Raw genomic sequence first — 19347 nt, 5'->3', positions numbered from 1 at the left:
TATATCCGACTGATTAGTTTTTACAATTGAAATTCACAGCTGTCTTTAAGAAAGAAAAAGTAGAGCTAAGAGCATTGTACAGTAACTATGCAATATTCTAAAGTATGATTTCTGGTTCCTGAAATACACCCTTGAAAGAGTATGATGAAGTTGATATAAGAAGGACTACAGTGTAGCACTTCACCCAGTGTTACAAGCAAAAGTAACAACATAAACGAAAAAAAGCAGGAAATGGTGCAATTGGGGTATGAAAAAGATGCCAGAAAAGGAAAAAAAGTGATAGCGCTGAACATGTATCATCTAAAGAAGAGTTACTAATGAATTTTCTTAAAAATAAATCAAAAACAAAGCTTAAGACTGAACATATTGACAGGTAATAGCATTCAAGTAGGAGCACACTAACTATATTTGCAAGATCTCATCAGTGTACAGCAGACCACCTCATCATACAGAACCAACTAAATGAATCTGAAGAACTCAGCAAAGCAGGATGATATTTAATATTGCTAACTACAAGGTCATAAGATCAAGGACTCAGTCATCAGTATAAACTGAGACCTCAGCAACAAGAAAGAAGGACACAAAGGAGAAAGAGTTAATTAGTAAACTTCAGGACAACTACAAACCACAGATAGGAAATGTGAAAAGGTTAAAAAAAAATAAAAATCCAGGCTGCATGAAAAGTGGTACTTCTGGTATATTTGCATCAGTCTACATCTGCATTCATATTTTATGTATCATATGTATATAAATGTATTATCATTGTATACTCTCTATTATTCCCATTCATCTACATGTCCGACTGAGCTAAGGAATGACCTATGTTTTGAAACCTATACCAGTTTGAGTTTATATTCAAGCAAGGTGAAAAAGAAAGAAAACTTTCCAGTTTCTTTAAAAAAAATAAAAAGAATGAACCTTTCCAAAGAAACTGTAAAATTTATTGCAATCCATTTTAAAGTAGTTGTAAATGGAATGCAGGAAGTCACTTCTGCCTTGCTTAACAAGAAAAAAAAAAAAAAGTTATATAAGCAATCTTCTATTTCTACTTTGTGAAGCCATGTCAGAAGAATGTGATCCTGTTTAGACAAGGGCCAAGAGGCTCACTACAGAAGCTTAGAACAAAACATTCGTTTTAAGCTCTGCTGACAACGTTGGTTGATTCAATTTCTCAGGTATCACAGGTGCAGTTTCATTTATTAGCAGACAGCAGCAGGGATCACCAAGCTGAGGACCCTTCCTAACGCAATGTGAAATCCAACCTTATGTTTGCAATATTTCATTAGTTGAAATACCCATCTACAGAAAGCAATGAGTTACACTGTCACCTTGGATAGCCATATATGAACACACCGCAACTTCACTTCCATTTTGCCTTATTAAAATCCTACTTGTTCTCATCCCTGAAGTTTTCCTTCACTCTCTCACTGTGCTTTAGTCTCCCTACTTCAGTTACCTACTACCAAAGACCTTGTGAGCTTTAAGAAAAGCCTTTTCTGTTACTGTGAGATATTTCATTGTTTTGAATTATGTATTTTTTTAAATGACACAGGAAGAAACAAATGAGCCTAGAAAGAGTACACAAGCGAGACTCTCCTAAAGCTAAAAAAATTCACCAAACTATTACTGTGATCATTAATTTAAGACTAAAGGGTATCTTTCTTTTCTCTAAACTATTTTTAAAATGTCAGCAACACAAAGCATACTATAAACATTTGACAGATTTGGTTATTATAGATCATCGTGGTTACTAAGCACATCAAAAGATGATATTAAATTTGTTTACAAGCCATCTGTTAATGTGCTCTACCCTAATAATCAGATAATACATTAATCATTTATTAACTCTTTACAGATGAGTAGTTGCTGTAAAGGTCATGTAGAAACTGAAATAAAAATAGCTGCCCACTGGTTCATTCTTTAATGCATTTAACAAATCTCCTTCACAAAGTAAAACACTGTGTTACAGGACCCACCTAAAATAAGCTCTGTTCTCAGTGGAGAACACTTCCTTGTGAGACCACATCAAGAACAGTAGGATAATATATTACACTTAATGTTTCTGAAGGATGCCACTGGAAAGACAGAGGTAGTCAGGCGATGCCACGCTGCTCATTTTCTACCACATTTCCAACTGCTTAACACATGATAAGCTTCAGATTTCTGCCTTTCAATTCTAGGTGTCTATCTAATAAACTAAGCAGATAAAAGGTCACCTGGACCTTAGTTGATGCACAATGATAACATACAAAAAAGAACTGCTCAGTGATTCAAAAAGAACTTGTGCTTGTACATATAACATGAAAATGTTACTGAATATATGAAAAATGTTCCTTGAACTAAAGCACAAACATTTGCTTAGAAAAATAAGGGTTACACTTCCCAGTTATTTTTTCTGAACCTAACGCTACCATTTTAATACTTCATGGGATAGTCTGGATTTTTTTTTTTTTCCCAAGCTAATGGGAAAGAGATGGAAAAAAATTGACAGTTAGAAATAGAGAAGGCCAATAGAAAAGAGAAAAGGAATGATTGGGTGATGGCAGTCATGACAAAGGAAGGCAGATGATCTAAATGCAATGCATTGCTTTTAGATAGAGTAATTTGACAGAGCAATTTTGTTCCAATTCCAGTTCCCAAATTTAGTTCATCTACATATACAGTGTAAATAAACTAGACAGTAGCAATGAGGAAGAGTACTGATTCTTTAGTTACAATTCCAACTTTAATTCTCAAAAGCAAGTCACATTCAGTAGGTTGTCTTTAATTCTTATGAGGTAGAAAATGCATAATCATTCCAGAGAACATTAAGCTCTCATAGAACGAGTGACAATGATTCAGCTTGTGACTACTGAAGATTACTGGGTCTTGCACTGTAGCTTTAAGTTTTGACAGATCAAGCAGAACAGGGAAGACCAACTCAAATGGGAACCTTCAGTAAGAAAAAGGGAAACAAAAAGCAGGAACAGAAAGAAGAAGGAAAGCTTGAAAGGAATGAAGTTGAACTGTTCAAGATGGGATGAAACAAGAACAAGGAGTTATGTCCACAAAAATCACACTTCACCCAAAGCCCTGACAGGAACCCAAAACATCAAATGCCTCTAAAACCCTGTGGCAAGTATGTACTCCACACCACATACGTTATTTTCATTAACCCTGTTAACTCTAGAACAATCTGTGGTGTTGACCAAAGGACTACAATTTGGTTGATGAATCATGTGAATATCATCATAAAACGGAAGACTATTTTTGGTTTTGCTTATACATTTTACACTGCTCTAGAACATGTAAGAGAGCTCTGAATTTTGTAAAGCCATATAAAAAGATAGCACAGAAGCAAGACCACTTGGGCAATTTAAATTGTACCATTCTGCATTAATAATTAAGTATATGGTAAAAATATTTTTTCCAACACAACTTATTTCAGGCAGTGCCCTGAGTGGACCTTCAAATTGACTACAGTTTGCCTGTAGAAGCTTTAAGTTGTCACATGCACAATTTGGAAGATGCATAGTGAAACCACAGACAGCTGAAGGAAGAGTAGATCTCATTCAAGGAAATAAGCTAGTTTTCTTCTTTTCTCTAATGAAGAGTTCTTAATTCCTGAATAATCACCCCTTAACTTCAACTAGAATTGTTCACATGTGACAGTTCATTTTCTTCACGTCCTGGTACTAGCTTGGGATTAAAAAAAGCAGCAAGCAAAGGCAGTCAGTGGATGTTCTGCTTTGAATAAAAAGCAATATGCTAAGTATTTCAGAATAACAGCTTCTTAGTGTTCTCAGATTGAACATGAGAAGGAAATTATTTCTCCAAGCAGCGCCTTTTATTTACATCTTTAGAACAGAAATTATCCACCTCTTCTTCTCTCAGCACTAATGGAACAGAGGAGATCAGCATTAGTCTTCATACAGACAGTGCACAATGCTTCTCTTCTGTAAAACCTAAGAATAACTGACTTTTTTTAATCTGAGATTATTTTGAAAGGCATACAATAAGAAGTCATGTTGAATAACAAGGAAAAGGTATCAATTAGCTGTGTTTGACCAATGTTACTGTTAACAGAAAGGATGGACCCTTATAATTAAAGTTTATGAACACAAAATGTTTCAAGATACACAGGCATGTTTTCTGCAGCATTTCACCACTTGCCTTTTGTAAATTCTAAAGTTTACAAGTAATAATCAGAAGATGACACAAATGAAGTCCTATTTCTATGAGCAAAAATAATACATTCACCCATCTTCAAAACACCTGCTTATTAGTAATATATACAAGTGGTATTCTAATAACAATTGCTTAAAAACAATGCTTCTGTACTGTATTTCCATTAAAAGAAACAGGAAAACTGAATAAAGAAGGGATAATGAAAAAAGTGGGACCTCAAATTTAGTTACGAAGTGTAACACATGTCACAACAGCCTAAAAGCCAAAGAATGGAGATATTTCTCCGATGCACTTGCCAGGCAATGAGAATAGTGAACAATTATACTTCCACCTGCACAAAACTTTCTACAGTAAATATGAAAAGAAGCAAATTATGTTAATAACAGCTAAACCTATTTATCAAAGCAGTTCTCAGGCAGATGCCATTCAATATTATCAGAGCTTGTTTTCTGAAGAAAGTGAATTATTTATACATACTCAAACACAGATACGTACACATGTATTTTATGTGTATTTATACTCAAAATGCTAACATTACTAGGAATGAAAAACTTGCCTAAAGCTTTGCAGTATGCATTCTTTACTTCTCCCATACTACACATTTCACTTACTCCCATCATTGGCCACAGGAAAAAAAAAAAAACTCTAAATATACACATTTAGGAAGCTCCCCTGTAGAATGGAAGTCCTAAGCCCACATAGCAGCAGGAGTCCAAAAGGAAATTTAGCTAACTTGATGCTGAGTCAACAGGAATTAGAAAATTCTCCTTCCTGCCCTTTCTGAAATTTCACTTCCATCGCACCTTACTGAATAAGTAGGCTGAGATAAGAAGTGGAAAAAACCTACAATGGCAGTACATTGTGAAACTGAGCACTTAATTGGGCTTGCAATAGACAAGAAAACTGATCATCCCTGAGCATAGGCAGAACCTTCTACCTACTTCCACTTCTGTCCCACTTCAAGATCGTACAGAATTTCTTTACGCAGATTCTGTTGTCTTCGACTTTCAACAGGTAATTGCAAACAATATACAAAAAAAAAAAAAAAAAAAAAAAAAAAATATTATTTTTATAATGATTCCTGTTGACAGAGAGTTGAGAGACAAAGCAGGGGAAATAGAAAAGAATACATTTTGCACACAAAGTCTGGTAACTACCACTATGCTAGCAGACTTGAGCAGATCCTTCTTAAATAATGTATTACGGGTTACAAAAGCAAAACTGCGTGCTTACTGAGGGAAGAAAAAAAATGAAGTTTGTAAAGGCTTTTACAATGATCTTTTGTATATAAATAGTATTTTCAAATTCATAACAATCTCAAATGATCAGTTGGAAAAAGAAAAAAAGTCAGAGTATCTTCAAATCTCTCTCACAGGTCATCCCTGGCTAGTTTTGATGATGATGCTTTTCTCTTCAGACTAACTTGACAGTTTTAGAAAGCACATTCATCTACCCAGCCTAAGCAAAAATCAGATTTGTACAGTTTCAAGCCACTAAGAAACTTCAAATTAAGCAGTGCTACCTTTTAGCTTCCCCTCTGATGCGCTTCATCCAGGAAGCATTCAAAGAATCTTAAGGAACGAAGAACTACTTTACCAAACGTGAAGAAATGGAAATGTTCATCATCCACACAGCAAACTCCTTGAGATTTTCTCCTTGAAAATCATCTAGGCCAGGAAAGCATTAGTTTTCCATATCTCTCTATCCGACATTCAATTCACAAAAGCTGCCTTTGGTCAATAAATAAACAAACCAACCCAGGGAATGCAACCCAAGAAAGGAAACAGCATAACAAACAGCATGCTCTTCACCTTCCAGCTTACCTTCCAAAGGCAGATAATTCCTTTAGCATAAGACAAAATCATCGATCCATTGTACTATATTAAGACCTTCAACATCTTTGAGGAAGTTCTGTCTATCTATAGACTTCCTGAGACCTTCACCTGCATATTGAACTCACATCTTCATTCCACCTTCATTAATTTTGAGTGAGGGCTTAAACGGGACTCACTGTTTACTTAAAATCAAAGGCAATCAGTGATTAGTGCTCAAATCATCACACTTTTAATATGAAACAGCAATGCATTTGTTATTCCATACTGTGTTATTGCTTAATTTATTTGAAAACACAGAAATTCAATTCTCACTCCTGAATATTCAGAATTCAGGCCTTATTTATGTTCAGTGACACAGTAACACCAGAAGCACATCAGAAGGCAGGAGAGAAGAGCAGAAAATCCAACTAAGTTATTCTGTGCCATTTTGTTTGCTTATTTCACAGTCACAGGCTGTCAGTACTTGTGTAGCATCAGAAAGGAAAATTAATATTACACTACACTTGAAGAAATAGTTTTCAGGACAGCAATAGTGCTCCTGTTACCAGTATAGTTACTATACTGTCAATAAGCCAGCACTCAGACTGTCAAATTTAGAACAGGGAAATAGCATTTCAAAAAGTCTTCAAATACATTTATTATATGATATGCAATTTTTAGCCAGAAAAAAAAAAAAAAAAAAAAAAAAAATCTAGGCTTGAAGTCTTCAAGTTTTCAAGACTGAAATTAATTAGGTCTTTAACAAATTGCTATTTCAAATTTTAAATTCCTTTTTCAAAAATAGAAAACAAGGAAGTTTTGTCATTATTATCTCTGACCCCTGGCTACTAACAGGCTCTGAAAAAGAAGGCATGTTAAAATTATCTTTATCTACAGTAAATACCCCATTGTTTATTTTTATTAGGGATGTATTTGTCAGTAAAGCTGTCAAGAATGACTTGATACATGCCAGAATTTTCAGAGCACTGAATATGCTGCGCAGTTTTTAAATCTATAGTTTGCTATTATGCATTTTTGATGCTTTCTAAAGAACACTACTGGGAAAGAAGTATATCTAACAAAACTTGTATAAATTCTGAGAAATCTTTCATTTATTTGCTATAGTGTTATTGTTCTACTAAAATCCCACATGGTAGACTTCTTTAATCAACATACTGGCCTCCAAATATTTAATTCCTTCTCTACAGTAAAGATAATTTCTTGTCCATTCTTTCAAGGATCTATTTCAGGCACTATCAATCCTCCTAACCCCACAAGCTGCATCACAATACATCCGAAAGGAAAAAGCCAAAAGAAATACACTATTTACCTGAGAGAACTGAAAGAAAAAAAGAGTTCTGGGAGCAACTCAGAAGCATGAGATGACAATAGCTCTCTTCAAGCTCCACTGCTCTACTGTAAAAAGGAATTGAGCCACAGCCCTAGTCCCAGGGACAATCAGTTAATGCCAACCTCAAATATCAGAAATGAGGATAACCTGGCATAACGGCAAACACTGCTGCTCATCACATGGCAAACACAACAGGTGAATTTGGCCTGAACCACCCATAAGCCGAAGAACATTCAGAACAGATTGGCTGCATTTCTACGCTTCAGATCTGGCCTTGTTCCACATCTGTTCCCACAATCTTATCTCCAACTCTTATTTGCTACAGTACATTTCATTCCATACCAACTGCCTTTTTTGTTCTTCTTTACAGCTATCAGCTTTGTACCTTCAGTTTTTTTTAATGCAACACAAGCCATTTTCTTCAGTATGCATACTAAAACAGTTTCCTTCAAAGCATTTTTAGTTGCCTCTCAGCACTGATCATGACTCAGATTCCAACAGCATTCCTCTCAATTGATACTTTATGTGCTCTCGTAATTTAGCACAGGTCCTCCAAGCAGCCACCTTATAGGCTCTTATGTACAAGGCACACTAATCTACTGCTCAAATTCAGGGATAAAGACCCTTAGCTTATTTCTCTATACACATATTCATTAGAGAAACATCAAGCAATTCTATTTTTTCTTCAGAACTAAATTAACCAGAAGTTGATACCAGCTATCTTCAAATATAACAAATTCAGAATACGATTCTGGACTACAGAAATTCTCTACACCAAATTTTTGATGATTAAAATCTGAACTGAAAAAAAAAAAAAAATAAAAAAAAAAAAAAAAAAAAAAGTATCACTGTTCATTCCAACAGTGAACACATTAGTTTCATTTTGACTCAGAACACCTTGAGCTTCACACGTTAATAATTAATTAATTCAAGATCAACTAAAAATGTAAAAAGACTGTAAGATTCAATGAAAGGTAAAAATAAAGGGTTAGTATATGGAACTTACTAATTTTTATTTGCATGGGAAGTTTACTGAAAGGTATTTCTGAAGCAAGTTATAAACAACAACAGAAGCTTCAGTTCTGAAGGGTGGCAGATGTACATGGACAAACCTGCCAGAATTACTTGATAGTGCTGACAAGCAGTACTTACTGTGTCAACATATTGCCCAATTTCTATGAGGAAAAACAAACAAACGCAACCACAACCTAGGCAGCAAATATTACACTCATATGAAAATCATTTTATCAATGTAAATTTGAAGTAAACAGTTGCTTCCTAACAGAAGTACAGTTTCAAGATTTCTTTGGCAATTTGTGAAGAATAAGAGCAATTGGCATTAATGCAGATCACAGCCTCATATGCAAAGTTCAGCAGTTTGTACTAAAAAGAATGTTTGTTTGTTTTTTATAGTACAACAACAATATAAATTAAAAAAACCACAAGCTTTCCAAGTCTCTGAAATCAGACTGGTACTTCAGCTGGTGCTGAAATTAGTCTAAGTGTTTGCTTTCAGTTGAAAACACAAGATCACGTTCAAAGAGAAGAAAACATTTCCAAATTTATATACTGACTAATAACTTACATTTTCAAAACCTTAACTTTAAAAATGAAATGAACTTCTCTTCAAAGCATTTATTTCCTTTCTTCCCACCATGATGACTAAATACCAGACAGATTAATCTGTGACAATTTCTAGTCGCAATAATAAATATCTCCTTAATGAATATACAACTTCATGTATCATGTTGACAGAAGCGCAGAAATAAGATCATTGCTATTGCTAGTCCTACTAAATTTAGCCAAGTTTATAACTTTTAAAGGGTGATAAATTAAAGAGCACTTGTAAACTGAAACATTTGACACTCCTTCAGGAGTGACTGAGTGCTATATCCACTGGCTTTTGTGCTAGAGAGTTCCGTGCAACATAATAGCTTCACTAGGCATATTGTATCTGAAATATAACCTTTCTCCCGTCTTCAGAGCTAGAGACATTGCCCAGCAGTTAATCAACAGACACTCCACCTTAATTTAGGGTAGCCAATAAAAAATGAGCAACTCTCCCTTTAAATAGAATGAAGCAGCAAAATGAAATATCAGGGCAGACTATAAGATACTCTCTTTGAATGGGTCTTAAAAAGTGCACAGGAATGCATATATCTTACTTCAACAATCTCTTAAAGTAATGAGTGGGGTTTGTCTCTTGTTTGTTTGCTTTGTTTCTGACACTAAATGTCAAGCTAAACACTATTCATACAAAACTGATCTGTTACAAATGTTTGGGAGTTCATAGATACTGAGAAAGCTAGTACCTTAAAATAAAGCGTACACAAATGATTTCACTGCATTCCAAAACAGGAAATTTTGACATATCTGAGACTAAAAAAGCTAGCCTGGCAGAAAAGAGTGATTCACTTCACCTTGTATAAATAAAACCGCAAGTGCATGCCCTGCTTCTTTCAACTTAAAATGGATTTCACACCATGACAGGTTTCGTTCTGCATTAAAATTGCAAATCTTCTGTGTGGCCCAGTTTCAGCTGCAATTGATCTGCTTTGTCGTCATAGATAAAAAAAAACACTGAAGGGCACTGCAGCTTTAAATATTTCAGAGCTATGTAGCTAGTAAATAGACTCCATTGCAATATGGCTCTGAAGGTCGTGTCCTATTGTCTCTTTTCTCTGCAAATATTTTGAACAGCATAAATTAGTTTATTTTATACAATACCTCCCTGCCATTCCTAAATCACACCAGTTGTATTGGGTATTTCCTTACTGGAAAGGACAGAGACGCCACTCTTTCCATACACACCCACGCTGCTTCTAGACATATTCAAAACGTCCACCATGAATATAACAGCAAAGGGGGATATATCAGACATACACAGCTTTTCCTATATGTACCTTACATGAACAGATCCCCCTGTTAAATGCCCCAACATAAAGACAAGCAGTTATTTCAATAGTGATAAAATAATCGACTGGATTTCAAGTTCAAAAGCACCTTTGGTTAAAATTAACATGCCAGTTAGAATACTGAAGCAAGCAATTTTAATGTCTCCTGCTCTTCTCATATGGGAAAACACGAGAAAAAAAAAAAAAAAAAACCAAAAAAAAAAACCAAAAAAACAGAGCAGCAATAGAACACAGTCTGCCAAACCTGCCTTTCACGTAGGAAGGCTACTACCTTTCTAATGCTACAAACAAACAAACAACAACAACAACAACAAGGTTAAGCCCCGTCATGTTTAAGAACAGATTATAAGTACAAGGAGACTGTTAACACCAAGCCCAAATTTGGAACCTCTGAGTGTGCACCTCCCTGGGACCAAGCTTATTTCTTTTATATGGGATGACTATTCAGTGCAGACATGAAGTATGGAGATGTCTCTCATATAGAAAAGTAAAGTGAAATATATCCCTGCAATAAAATACAACTGTGATAGCTGTCACTATGTAGAAGGTACATTTACCTGAAAAGGCAACAGATTGTTGCCATTGTCTGTCCTGAACGCGTTGTCTTCCATCCAGGATTTGGGGGTTAAGGGTGCAGCCCGTGGGAACTTCGGAGGGGCAATGACATTGCTGGAGAATGGTTTTTTAAGGGGTGAAATGGGATTGAGGGGGGAGGGTACACCGACCCCCACTCCCACGCCAACCCCCACTCCAACTGCCCTTCGAGGGTCCCTACCAGCCTGCAGCCCACCCCAAGGGTTGGAAGGTGTACTCCAAGCTGCATTTTGATGGTTATTCCAGCTGGAGGAAGAAGAAGAGGATGCAGAAGAGGAAGACGGTTTGCTGGTCATGATGGGCTGATGGCTGTAAGCAGCATTTCTCTGGGCAAAAGGCACCTGATTAGGGCTCACAGGAGACCTCCGCTGCTGCTGCTGCTGCTGAGCTTGCTGCTGCTGCTGCTGATGTTGATGGTGTTGAGTCTGAGCTAGGCCAATTTGAGGAGAGAAAGTGCCACCAAATACAGGGTTGACATGGTGTGGAAAATTCTGGAAAAGCATTGTTCCATTGACCGGAGTAATCCCCTGGAAAAAGCTATCATCCACCGTGTTTGTGGTCCCCGTCGACCAGGTGCTGCCGAAGGAGGGAGACAAGGAGGTGCCGGCTGCAGGTTCTTGTTGAGGCTGGTGAAAGCTCAAGCCAGGCAAAATGGGAGACTCCATCTGCATCTTCTCCTTGCTATTTTGGGAAGGAGCCGATGTGCCGATACTAGTCACTGAGCTGCTGTCTTCTGGCTTGGGCGTCTCTGACGAGATGGGCGTAGAGGGGGCTTCTGCTGAGTTTGGATCTTGCTGCTGCTGCTGCCGCTGCTGCTGGGGCTGGGCTTTGCTTTTGTCCATCAGTAAATCATCCTGCATGGTTTGCACAGCTGAAACAGTAGGGGAAAAAACCACAAAGACAGATTATTAGCATTGTCATTCATAGCACAAATGAGGCTGCTTTAATCATTTGCCGGTCAAAAATCTCCTCCTATTAGTAGTGCTATATGCTACAGCAAGTTGCAAGGCAAACCCGTAATCTTCCCCCTCCCCCATTTAGGAACATGTAAGCTTTGATCATGCTAGATTGTCTTGAAAATATTTTTTAAGATGCTTCACCCTTTTTGATGCCTTGTTTCCCTTCAGTCTAAATGAGAGATGTGCTTATAGGGCAGAGATATACAGCAATTTCGCCACGTCTCTTTTCTCTTACACCGGAACTCAGAGCTCTCACCCTGCAATGAGAAACTGATTCTGGTTCCTGTTTTTCCAAGCACCCTCCTCCTCCTCCACCTCCTCCCCCTGGCTATTTGCATACGTCAATAAATACTGCTGCGTCCTTCAGCAAGGTTAAAGAGACACCAGTCTCCGCTCTTCTCCACCCCCTTTCCGATGAGGGCACCTTTAAAGGAGCCGGTACCCATTTCCCCAGCAAGCAGCCAGGCTCTCCGGCCGGCACCGCCGTGCTGGGGCCGCGGGGACGGGGAGCGACCCTCGGCGTGGCCGAGCCGGCAGCACTGCGGGGCGCAGCGCTGCTTCGCCGCAAAGGCGTCCCGCTCTATTGCCTTCTCCAGAAAACCGTCCGTCATCTGTTCGTAGGGAAATATAAGGCCAAAAGGAGCAAATCGGGGAGGTGCTACTTGGCTGTAACGCTCCCGATGCTTTCACAGTGAAAAATTAAAATGAGGTTAAGTCGAATGTTTTAAGTAGAGACACGGCCGTCTTTAGATGCACAAGACAAGGACTAGTGATGGAATTTATTTGCTACATCGATACGTAAGCTTAAACTCGCTTTAGAAGCGAGTGTACATAGCATGACTGAGTCTTATACCTGATAGAAGGGGGGATTCATATAAAGGAGGGCAGGTACTGGAATTTGATCAATATTTCAAAACACCATAATAGTAATGCAGATGTAAACATCATTGCATGGAACTAAAACAGGATCCTCCACATGTCACAGACTTCTAGTCAATTGAAGAGATTATTATACATTTCAAAAGCACGTTGAATGAGCCAAAACCAGTTTCTCAATTGAAGTATGTAAAAGATGGTGATCACCAAATGCCTAATTGCATTTCTACTGAGCTAATCACAACAGCTTGGCCACGCTGTTTTTAGGATTGCTGTTTCAAAGTAACAAAGTAAAGTCCAGCCAAACCAATTATCTGGTTAAGAAAGGTGTCAAAGAGCAAAGTCAGTGACTCCTGACAACGGTTTTGAGATGGCCTATACACACCTTTAGTTTATTATTTTTTAATTCCTACATAGTCACTCACAGACTTTTTACCTTAAATGAATGTAAGGATACATTTCTTCTGTAAGTTACTTGGCTTGCTCCCTAGTATTTCCCCTCTCCATACAAAACGAACAGCAAGGGTTCATGCAAGTCTATGCTGTGAGACAACATTAGGGCAAGTTCCCAAGAATGGGGCAAACTATCACACCCAGCCAGCAGCCCTGCTGCTGCCAATGGGGCAGGGGAAACGTGGAGGCAGCTTAAAGCAGTGCTGTAGAAAAACCAGAACACACCAAGCTTCATGTAGCTTTCCATCATCTGCGTTTATAGCAACATCACCATTAATTCTAAGACTGCAGAAAATTATTGACAATTTTATAGCAGAGACAAAAAGCATAATTGTTTACCCCTTCCCTGCACAAAAGTATATTGAGAAAAAAATACAGCAGCTGAAATACTACAGTCCTGCCATCAGTAAAGTATATTTAAATCAGTTAGTCATCAGGTTATCTATAGTGGCTAGCACAGCAGTTGTTTCACATATGTACCTTGACTTGGCCATTTGTTTTTGAACTTTATCCTAAAGACTGTAATCCACATTCATTTTCATACAGTTTCTTAAAGGTAAAATCACCACAATTCAATTCTCTTGTCAAGGTCAAGACCTACCTTTAACAGCAAAGCCAGTCTGAATGGAAAAACACTGGATAAAAAAAAGAAAGACTGAGAGGCCACCCATGTCTAACACTGGACTATACACAGCAAATAATCAAGAGGTGCTATAAGTATTTGAGCAAATACACAAACCAGAACAGGAAATCTATATCCCCACAGCAATACCGCCTCTGCTTGCATGCAGTAACCCATGCAGTCGACACAGAAATTCTTAAGGAACAGTTACCTTTGGATTTTCTGTATCTAAAGCTCAATAAAACAGTGTGTTTATTTTGTCCTTTCGGGTTTGGTGTGACAAACAGTCGGCCACTCTGGCAAGAGCACTTTGACAACTGGGAGCTGTCAGCGCATGCTCTGCCGCGGCATTCTGGGTTTTGCAGTCCGACGGGGGCGGCGTTGGCTGCCCAAGCAGGGCCTGCAGCGCCGGGCAGCTCAGCTCAGCTCAGCTCGGGCTGCTGCGCTCCGCTGCCCAGAGGAGCTCGGACAGACGCAGCGCGTGCCGCACGGAGCTGACAGCGCGCAACGGCAGCTGAGCTGCACGCAGCGTTTTTATGGCCAGAGCACACAGCTACGTGGAGCAGCAATCGCTAGCCAAAGGAGTGCTTCCAGGACTCCCAACTTCCTTCAAATCTCCAAATTTACGTACAAGGAGTTATTTACAAGGCTTATCATCTATGAAAAACCATCACCACTATTACAAACGGGATGGTGCCACATTACTTAGATGTAGAAAACATTAATGAGCCACTTGTCACAACACCAGTTCTAAAGGCATTCCAACTGAAACAGAAATAGGGCAAGTATGAAATTTCAAAACAAAAATCAGCACGTGGGCTGTATGATATGAATACCTTCCAAATTGCAAATTACTGTTTCTTCATTACTGAGCTACTGTTATAACTTCAAATCCTTTAAAGAAGGAAAATAGTAATAACCCTACTCAGGAAAAAATAAAAAGGCAGACAAATATTTTGCTATTTACCACCACATCCACTCCATACTGCAGCTCCTCATTTTAGCTACCTTCCTTCCACAACCACCATCCACATATCTCCTACTTCAGTACACAGATTGAAAGGAATGAATCTTATTTTGATGTTATAGGTCAGACGGTTTTCAGAATTTAGTCTGCAGGCCTTTGTATTCCATCTTATGCTGATCCATTAATTGTTCTGGATAATCAATGATATCGATAATTCTGGAAAAGGAATGCTAACAATTGTATGAAAATCACATAGCAGAAATCTGAAATGTGAAACTATCAGCGTTTCGTAAAGTTTCAGGCTGTCTTTTCGAAGATGAAATATGCCCAGCTTTGTGGCTGAACTCTGAGAAAGATAAATGAGGGTATTTGAAAACGGCTTGCTAAATCACCCCTGTATTTTGCTTTCTGCTGTCTATTTATGTTGGACTGTGTGGTCCACTCGCCTTGAATTAATGCTGTAATCAAGAGTCTCTGAACACTTGCTCTAACCTGTTTGCACTGCTCTGAATCATTAAAGGCCAGGAAAATTGCTTTCTGACAGCAGCTGAAAATGTCTCATTTGTTGAAACCTCAGCTAGTACAGGGCTAGCCCTGGTCACTGTGCAGCCCTCCTTTATGTCCCTTCTTGCTCCCTGCAGATGCTGTGAAGACTGATGTGAAAGGAGACAGGAGACAGCTTCATTTGCAGATCAAATATTAAGATAATGAAAGTAATCATGACAGTCACAAACAGAGAAATGCTACTTAACCAAAGAAATTCAAGGTTTAATGGAGTCTTTTGATCCAATAGCTACCAGAAGCTTTTTTTTTTTTTTTTTTTTTTTTTCCTACCAGCCAACTGTTTTGTAATTGGAAGTTAAAAGATAGTAACAGCTGTATCAGGAAACAAAAGCTTCATTCAATCTGATACCTGAATTTCTTGACCTGGGCCAACTCCAAAGAAACAAATGTAAGAAAAGCTCAAGTAAGCCTAGCTAACTTAGCTAAGATTGTACTGAGTGCGTTTTTGTTTGATGAAATTCATTATGAAGTAATTTATGCCTTCTATAGCTAAAAACCCATGCCAGTCTTTCTGTCACAAAGTGAATTTTCCAACTAACTTGAAGGTTAAAGTACATTACTGAAAAACTTAGTTTTATTGTAGAAACATTTTTCTCAGTTTACATATATCTCATTTGAATTTAATGGAGGGCTCCTTGCATTTAGAAAGACAGAATCAAGCAAATATGAAATATAAAGTGATCTTGCAATTTACTTTTTATATGCAGTTATAATGCACTATTGAATAAAGAGAATGCTTTCATATTGCTAGATTGCTTAGCTTTGTTTAAATTAGTGAATAATTCCAACAGCTTCAGTGTTGTCAAATGAAAAGAATGTGCTAAAGCAGTGCTGCTGAAATGGACAGGTAAATATTTAATATACTCCATGCTATTCTAATGTTAATTGTTTATCAGTTACCTTAATAAGCTTAATGAAATCTCTGCAAGTTTGTTATCAAACAATTTAATGTTTTAAAATGTGACTTTCTGGTATAAATCTGATAGCTCTAAGCAGCTTATATTATTTTTCATAGTTTTCATTTAATTCTGTACTTCTCTTCAAGTGTGTGGTCTTATTTAATTCAAAATGGCTGCCACCTCCAGCTGGCACCAGTGAGGCTGAGTTCTGCCAAATCCCAAGTGGTAGCAGTCCTCATCCTACACTTCATACTGGCAAAAGGGAGTCCTCCTCAGGGAGTCCCCTCCAGGCTCAAATGCAGCTCCCATCGGGTGAAGGCGAGAGAGGACCAAATGAATCAGCACAACCATCAGAGAGACAGAACAATGAGAACTCCATTTAGGGATGGTATGGAAAACAACAATGTAAAAATAATAATAAAAAAAAAAGCTGCAAGAGCCAGTCTGAGGTTTAAGATACAAACTGTCACTGTAATAAAAAGTAGAAAGAAAAGAAACAGTAAAGGGGGATAGGGAGAGTGAATTGAAGGAGACTGTTGGGGAGAATAAAGAAAGCATTTGAACGGGGCAGCTGCATATCCAGTCCTGGTAGAGGGAAGAGATGAGGATGGAATGACAACTTTTGCTCTGTCGGGGAATAAGGAGAGCTCTTTCAAACTTAGAAACTGTTGGTTATTTATGTATTTTAATACCACATTTTCTTTCTGAGAGGACAAATTGAGATTCCATACCTAAAGCTGCCCAACAAAGTCTTGAAGATTGAAAAAGACACAAATCAGTTTTTAGATTTGGGGATTTTTAAGCTATTCATAGGATGTTATGAGGTCTGTCATGTTTTTCTATATTGCATATTTACAAGGAAATATGATGTACACACCTGCCAAGTGTTTACCACGTGACCCAATACACATGTCTCAACCGCTTTTGTCATCCCTCCCTGGCAGGGGGCAAAGAAGCCTTCTTTGTGAGAGACTGTTCTCAAGCTTCATATAGTAGCCAGGTGATGATGGATTCCAGTCACATTTCTTTGGGTAACTATTGCCCAAAGTCATTACTGCTGATCACAACCTCATAGCCTTATCCTAAATGGCAGGCAACTAGCTTATCCTCCCAGCCCCAAAACCAAAACACAGAAGCTGTACAAATCCCAGAAATAAAATAGACTTCCTTCCTTTCATTTGTAAGGTTTCAGAATAAATACATAAAACCCAAGCATTTGTCTGGCCTATCTGATCAGTACTTTGGCCAATAGACAATGCATTTGTTCCAGATGAAGTCCAGGAATCACAGACTCTGGTAACCAGTACTGCTCTAATATTTCACAAGCAGCTGTAATTGGGAAAGTGGGTATTAGGTTCTCTTCCAGGAAGCCACGCCTACATGGTTTACTCAGCCTACTGTACGCACAAGACTTCCCAGTACTGCAAGTAAAATTGAATTTTACTGTCCTAAGACAAAGTTTAAAATAAATTTTCTTGGACAGGATGTCAGCATGCTGCCCTCTTCCTACTTGCTTCTGTAGATACTTTCTGTAGGAAAAAATTACCAAAATGTAACTGCTTTGGCACTCCTGCTGATGATAGCTTTGGTAATCAGAAAACAGACAACACTGTCCTTATTCTACGTATAGAATACAGCTTGTAAGTCTAAGTCCAGATAATAAAAGAAAAATGGAAAATAAAATCTGAGAAAAATAATATCAGGCATAAAGCAATAGCAAAAACAGAATAACGTACATAAATTTGGGTCCAACTGCATAACCAACTTACACGTTTGTTCTGTAATCTGACAACAGTGCAGCCCTCCATTATTTTTTTTTTAAACACATATTTTACAGTATTTTTCTCCCATCAAAGACTCAAAACCAGACTGATTTCCCCTTAGCTATGACAGCAGGGTCAAAGGATGAAGTACATTCACTGCAGGCTCCTTCTTGTCCTACCTGATCTCTGCAGCTGCACAGAGCTACCAGGCAAATTCTGCTCATCTCAAGCAAGAACTGAAGTGTGCTGAAGAGGGTGCACAGGTGTGGAACTGGCCCAGAAAGCCACCACCTTGCACAGCAAATGAAGCATAACACAGCAAGATACAACTGACACAAGATTTTGAGGACTGGCTACACACAGCAGTTATTAGATATGTATATACACACCCATCAAAACTCGAGAAGAAAGACCTAAATCTGATCTTTACCCACCAACCTTCCTAAGAATTGGAACTGTAGTAAGCGTTTCTGCAAACAACACCTCTGCCCTTTGCGTGGGAAGCACAACATGCAGAACTTCTCCACACGTGCCAATATGTGCACATCTGGGCTGAGGAAAGAGCAGGAGAGGGCCCCAGGGGGACAAGAAGCAGTAACCCTCAGGTGCTGTCTGTCCCTTTGTTCCATAAAGGCTTTTCGGACTCAGAAGTTCCAGCTTCTTATGCTGCGCTACTGCATATCGACTTCAGAACATAGAATGGATTTTCAAAGCCCTTAAGGACTTACACTCCACGGTTACGAGCAGCAGTGGAAGCGCTGCACTACCACCAGCCGCCCCATAGCTCGCTCAGGGTGCCAACGGCCGCCACAAGCACACAACGCGATCGCAGCCCTTCCCCAGCACCGCGCGAGCCCTCTCTCCCCCGGGGCAGAGGCTGCACCTGCCGGCCGGGTGGCGGCAGCTCCTTCCCAGCTCCTCTCCCGCAGCAGCGGCGCCGCGCGGTACCCTCAGCCGCCGCCGTGAGGGAGGGGCTGCGGTGCGCGACGGCCGCTCCGCGCGAGGGAGAGCGGAGGCGCAAGGGCCCTTCCCGCCGCCCTCCGCTCGGTGACCCTGTGCCGGAGCGGCGGGCGCGGTGCCGGGCGCGGCGCTGACCGTCCCCCGTCGGAGCCCTCTACGCGAGCGCGGCTCCTACCTGCCTCGCGCGCGGTGCCGGGCAGCGGTTAGGCGGCAGAGGCAAAAAGCGGCATAGAAAGGGAGAGGGACAGGGGGATGCGGCGCCCCGCGAGACCTTTAAGCCCCCGGAGGCAGCGGGACTACACTTCCCGGCGTGCCCGGCCGTCTCGACTGCCTGCTGGGCGCAGGCGCGCTGGGAAGAGGGCGGGGACGGGCGTCGCGGTTGCGCTCGGCCTTTACCTCACAGAGGCACCGCTGCCTTTCATCTCGGCGCCGCGGCGGCTCTG

General features: G+C 39.5%; 1 protein-coding gene across 7 annotated transcripts in view; it reads right to left on the bottom strand.

The window, feature by feature from the left end:
* Positions 1–19182, bottom strand: part of CPEB3 (cytoplasmic polyadenylation element binding protein 3) — an 84855-nt gene extending 65673 nt beyond the window's left edge. For 2 of the 7 annotated variants that reach the window (XM_042863028.1, XM_042863034.1), the window contains exons 1-2: positions 11942–12065; positions 10805–11712 (exon numbers count right to left, since the gene is read on the bottom strand). In XM_042863028.1, coding sequence (XP_042718962.1) covers positions 10805–11701 — 897 coding nt within the window. In that variant the 5' untranslated portion in view covers positions 11702–11712; positions 11942–12065. Of the gene's footprint in view, positions 1–10804; positions 11713–11941; positions 12109–13730; positions 13765–13962; positions 14056–18672; positions 18728–19079 lie in introns of those variants that run through there. The other 5 variants (XM_042863032.1, XM_042863030.1, XM_042863033.1 and 2 more) reach the window with 5 other exon arrangements.
* Between the last annotated feature and the right edge of the window lie 165 nt (positions 19183–19347).

Source organism: Lagopus leucura, unplaced genomic scaffold, assembly GCF_019238085.1.
Source record: "Lagopus leucura isolate 7727_CA_CO unplaced genomic scaffold, USGS_WTPT01 Super-Scaffold_739, whole genome shotgun sequence".
In the NCBI taxonomy this organism is placed as follows: domain Eukaryota; kingdom Metazoa; phylum Chordata; class Aves; order Galliformes; family Phasianidae; genus Lagopus; species Lagopus leucura.
The sequence above is the reverse complement of the archived record's forward strand: the minus strand, read 5'-3'. Positions and strand labels throughout refer to the sequence as shown.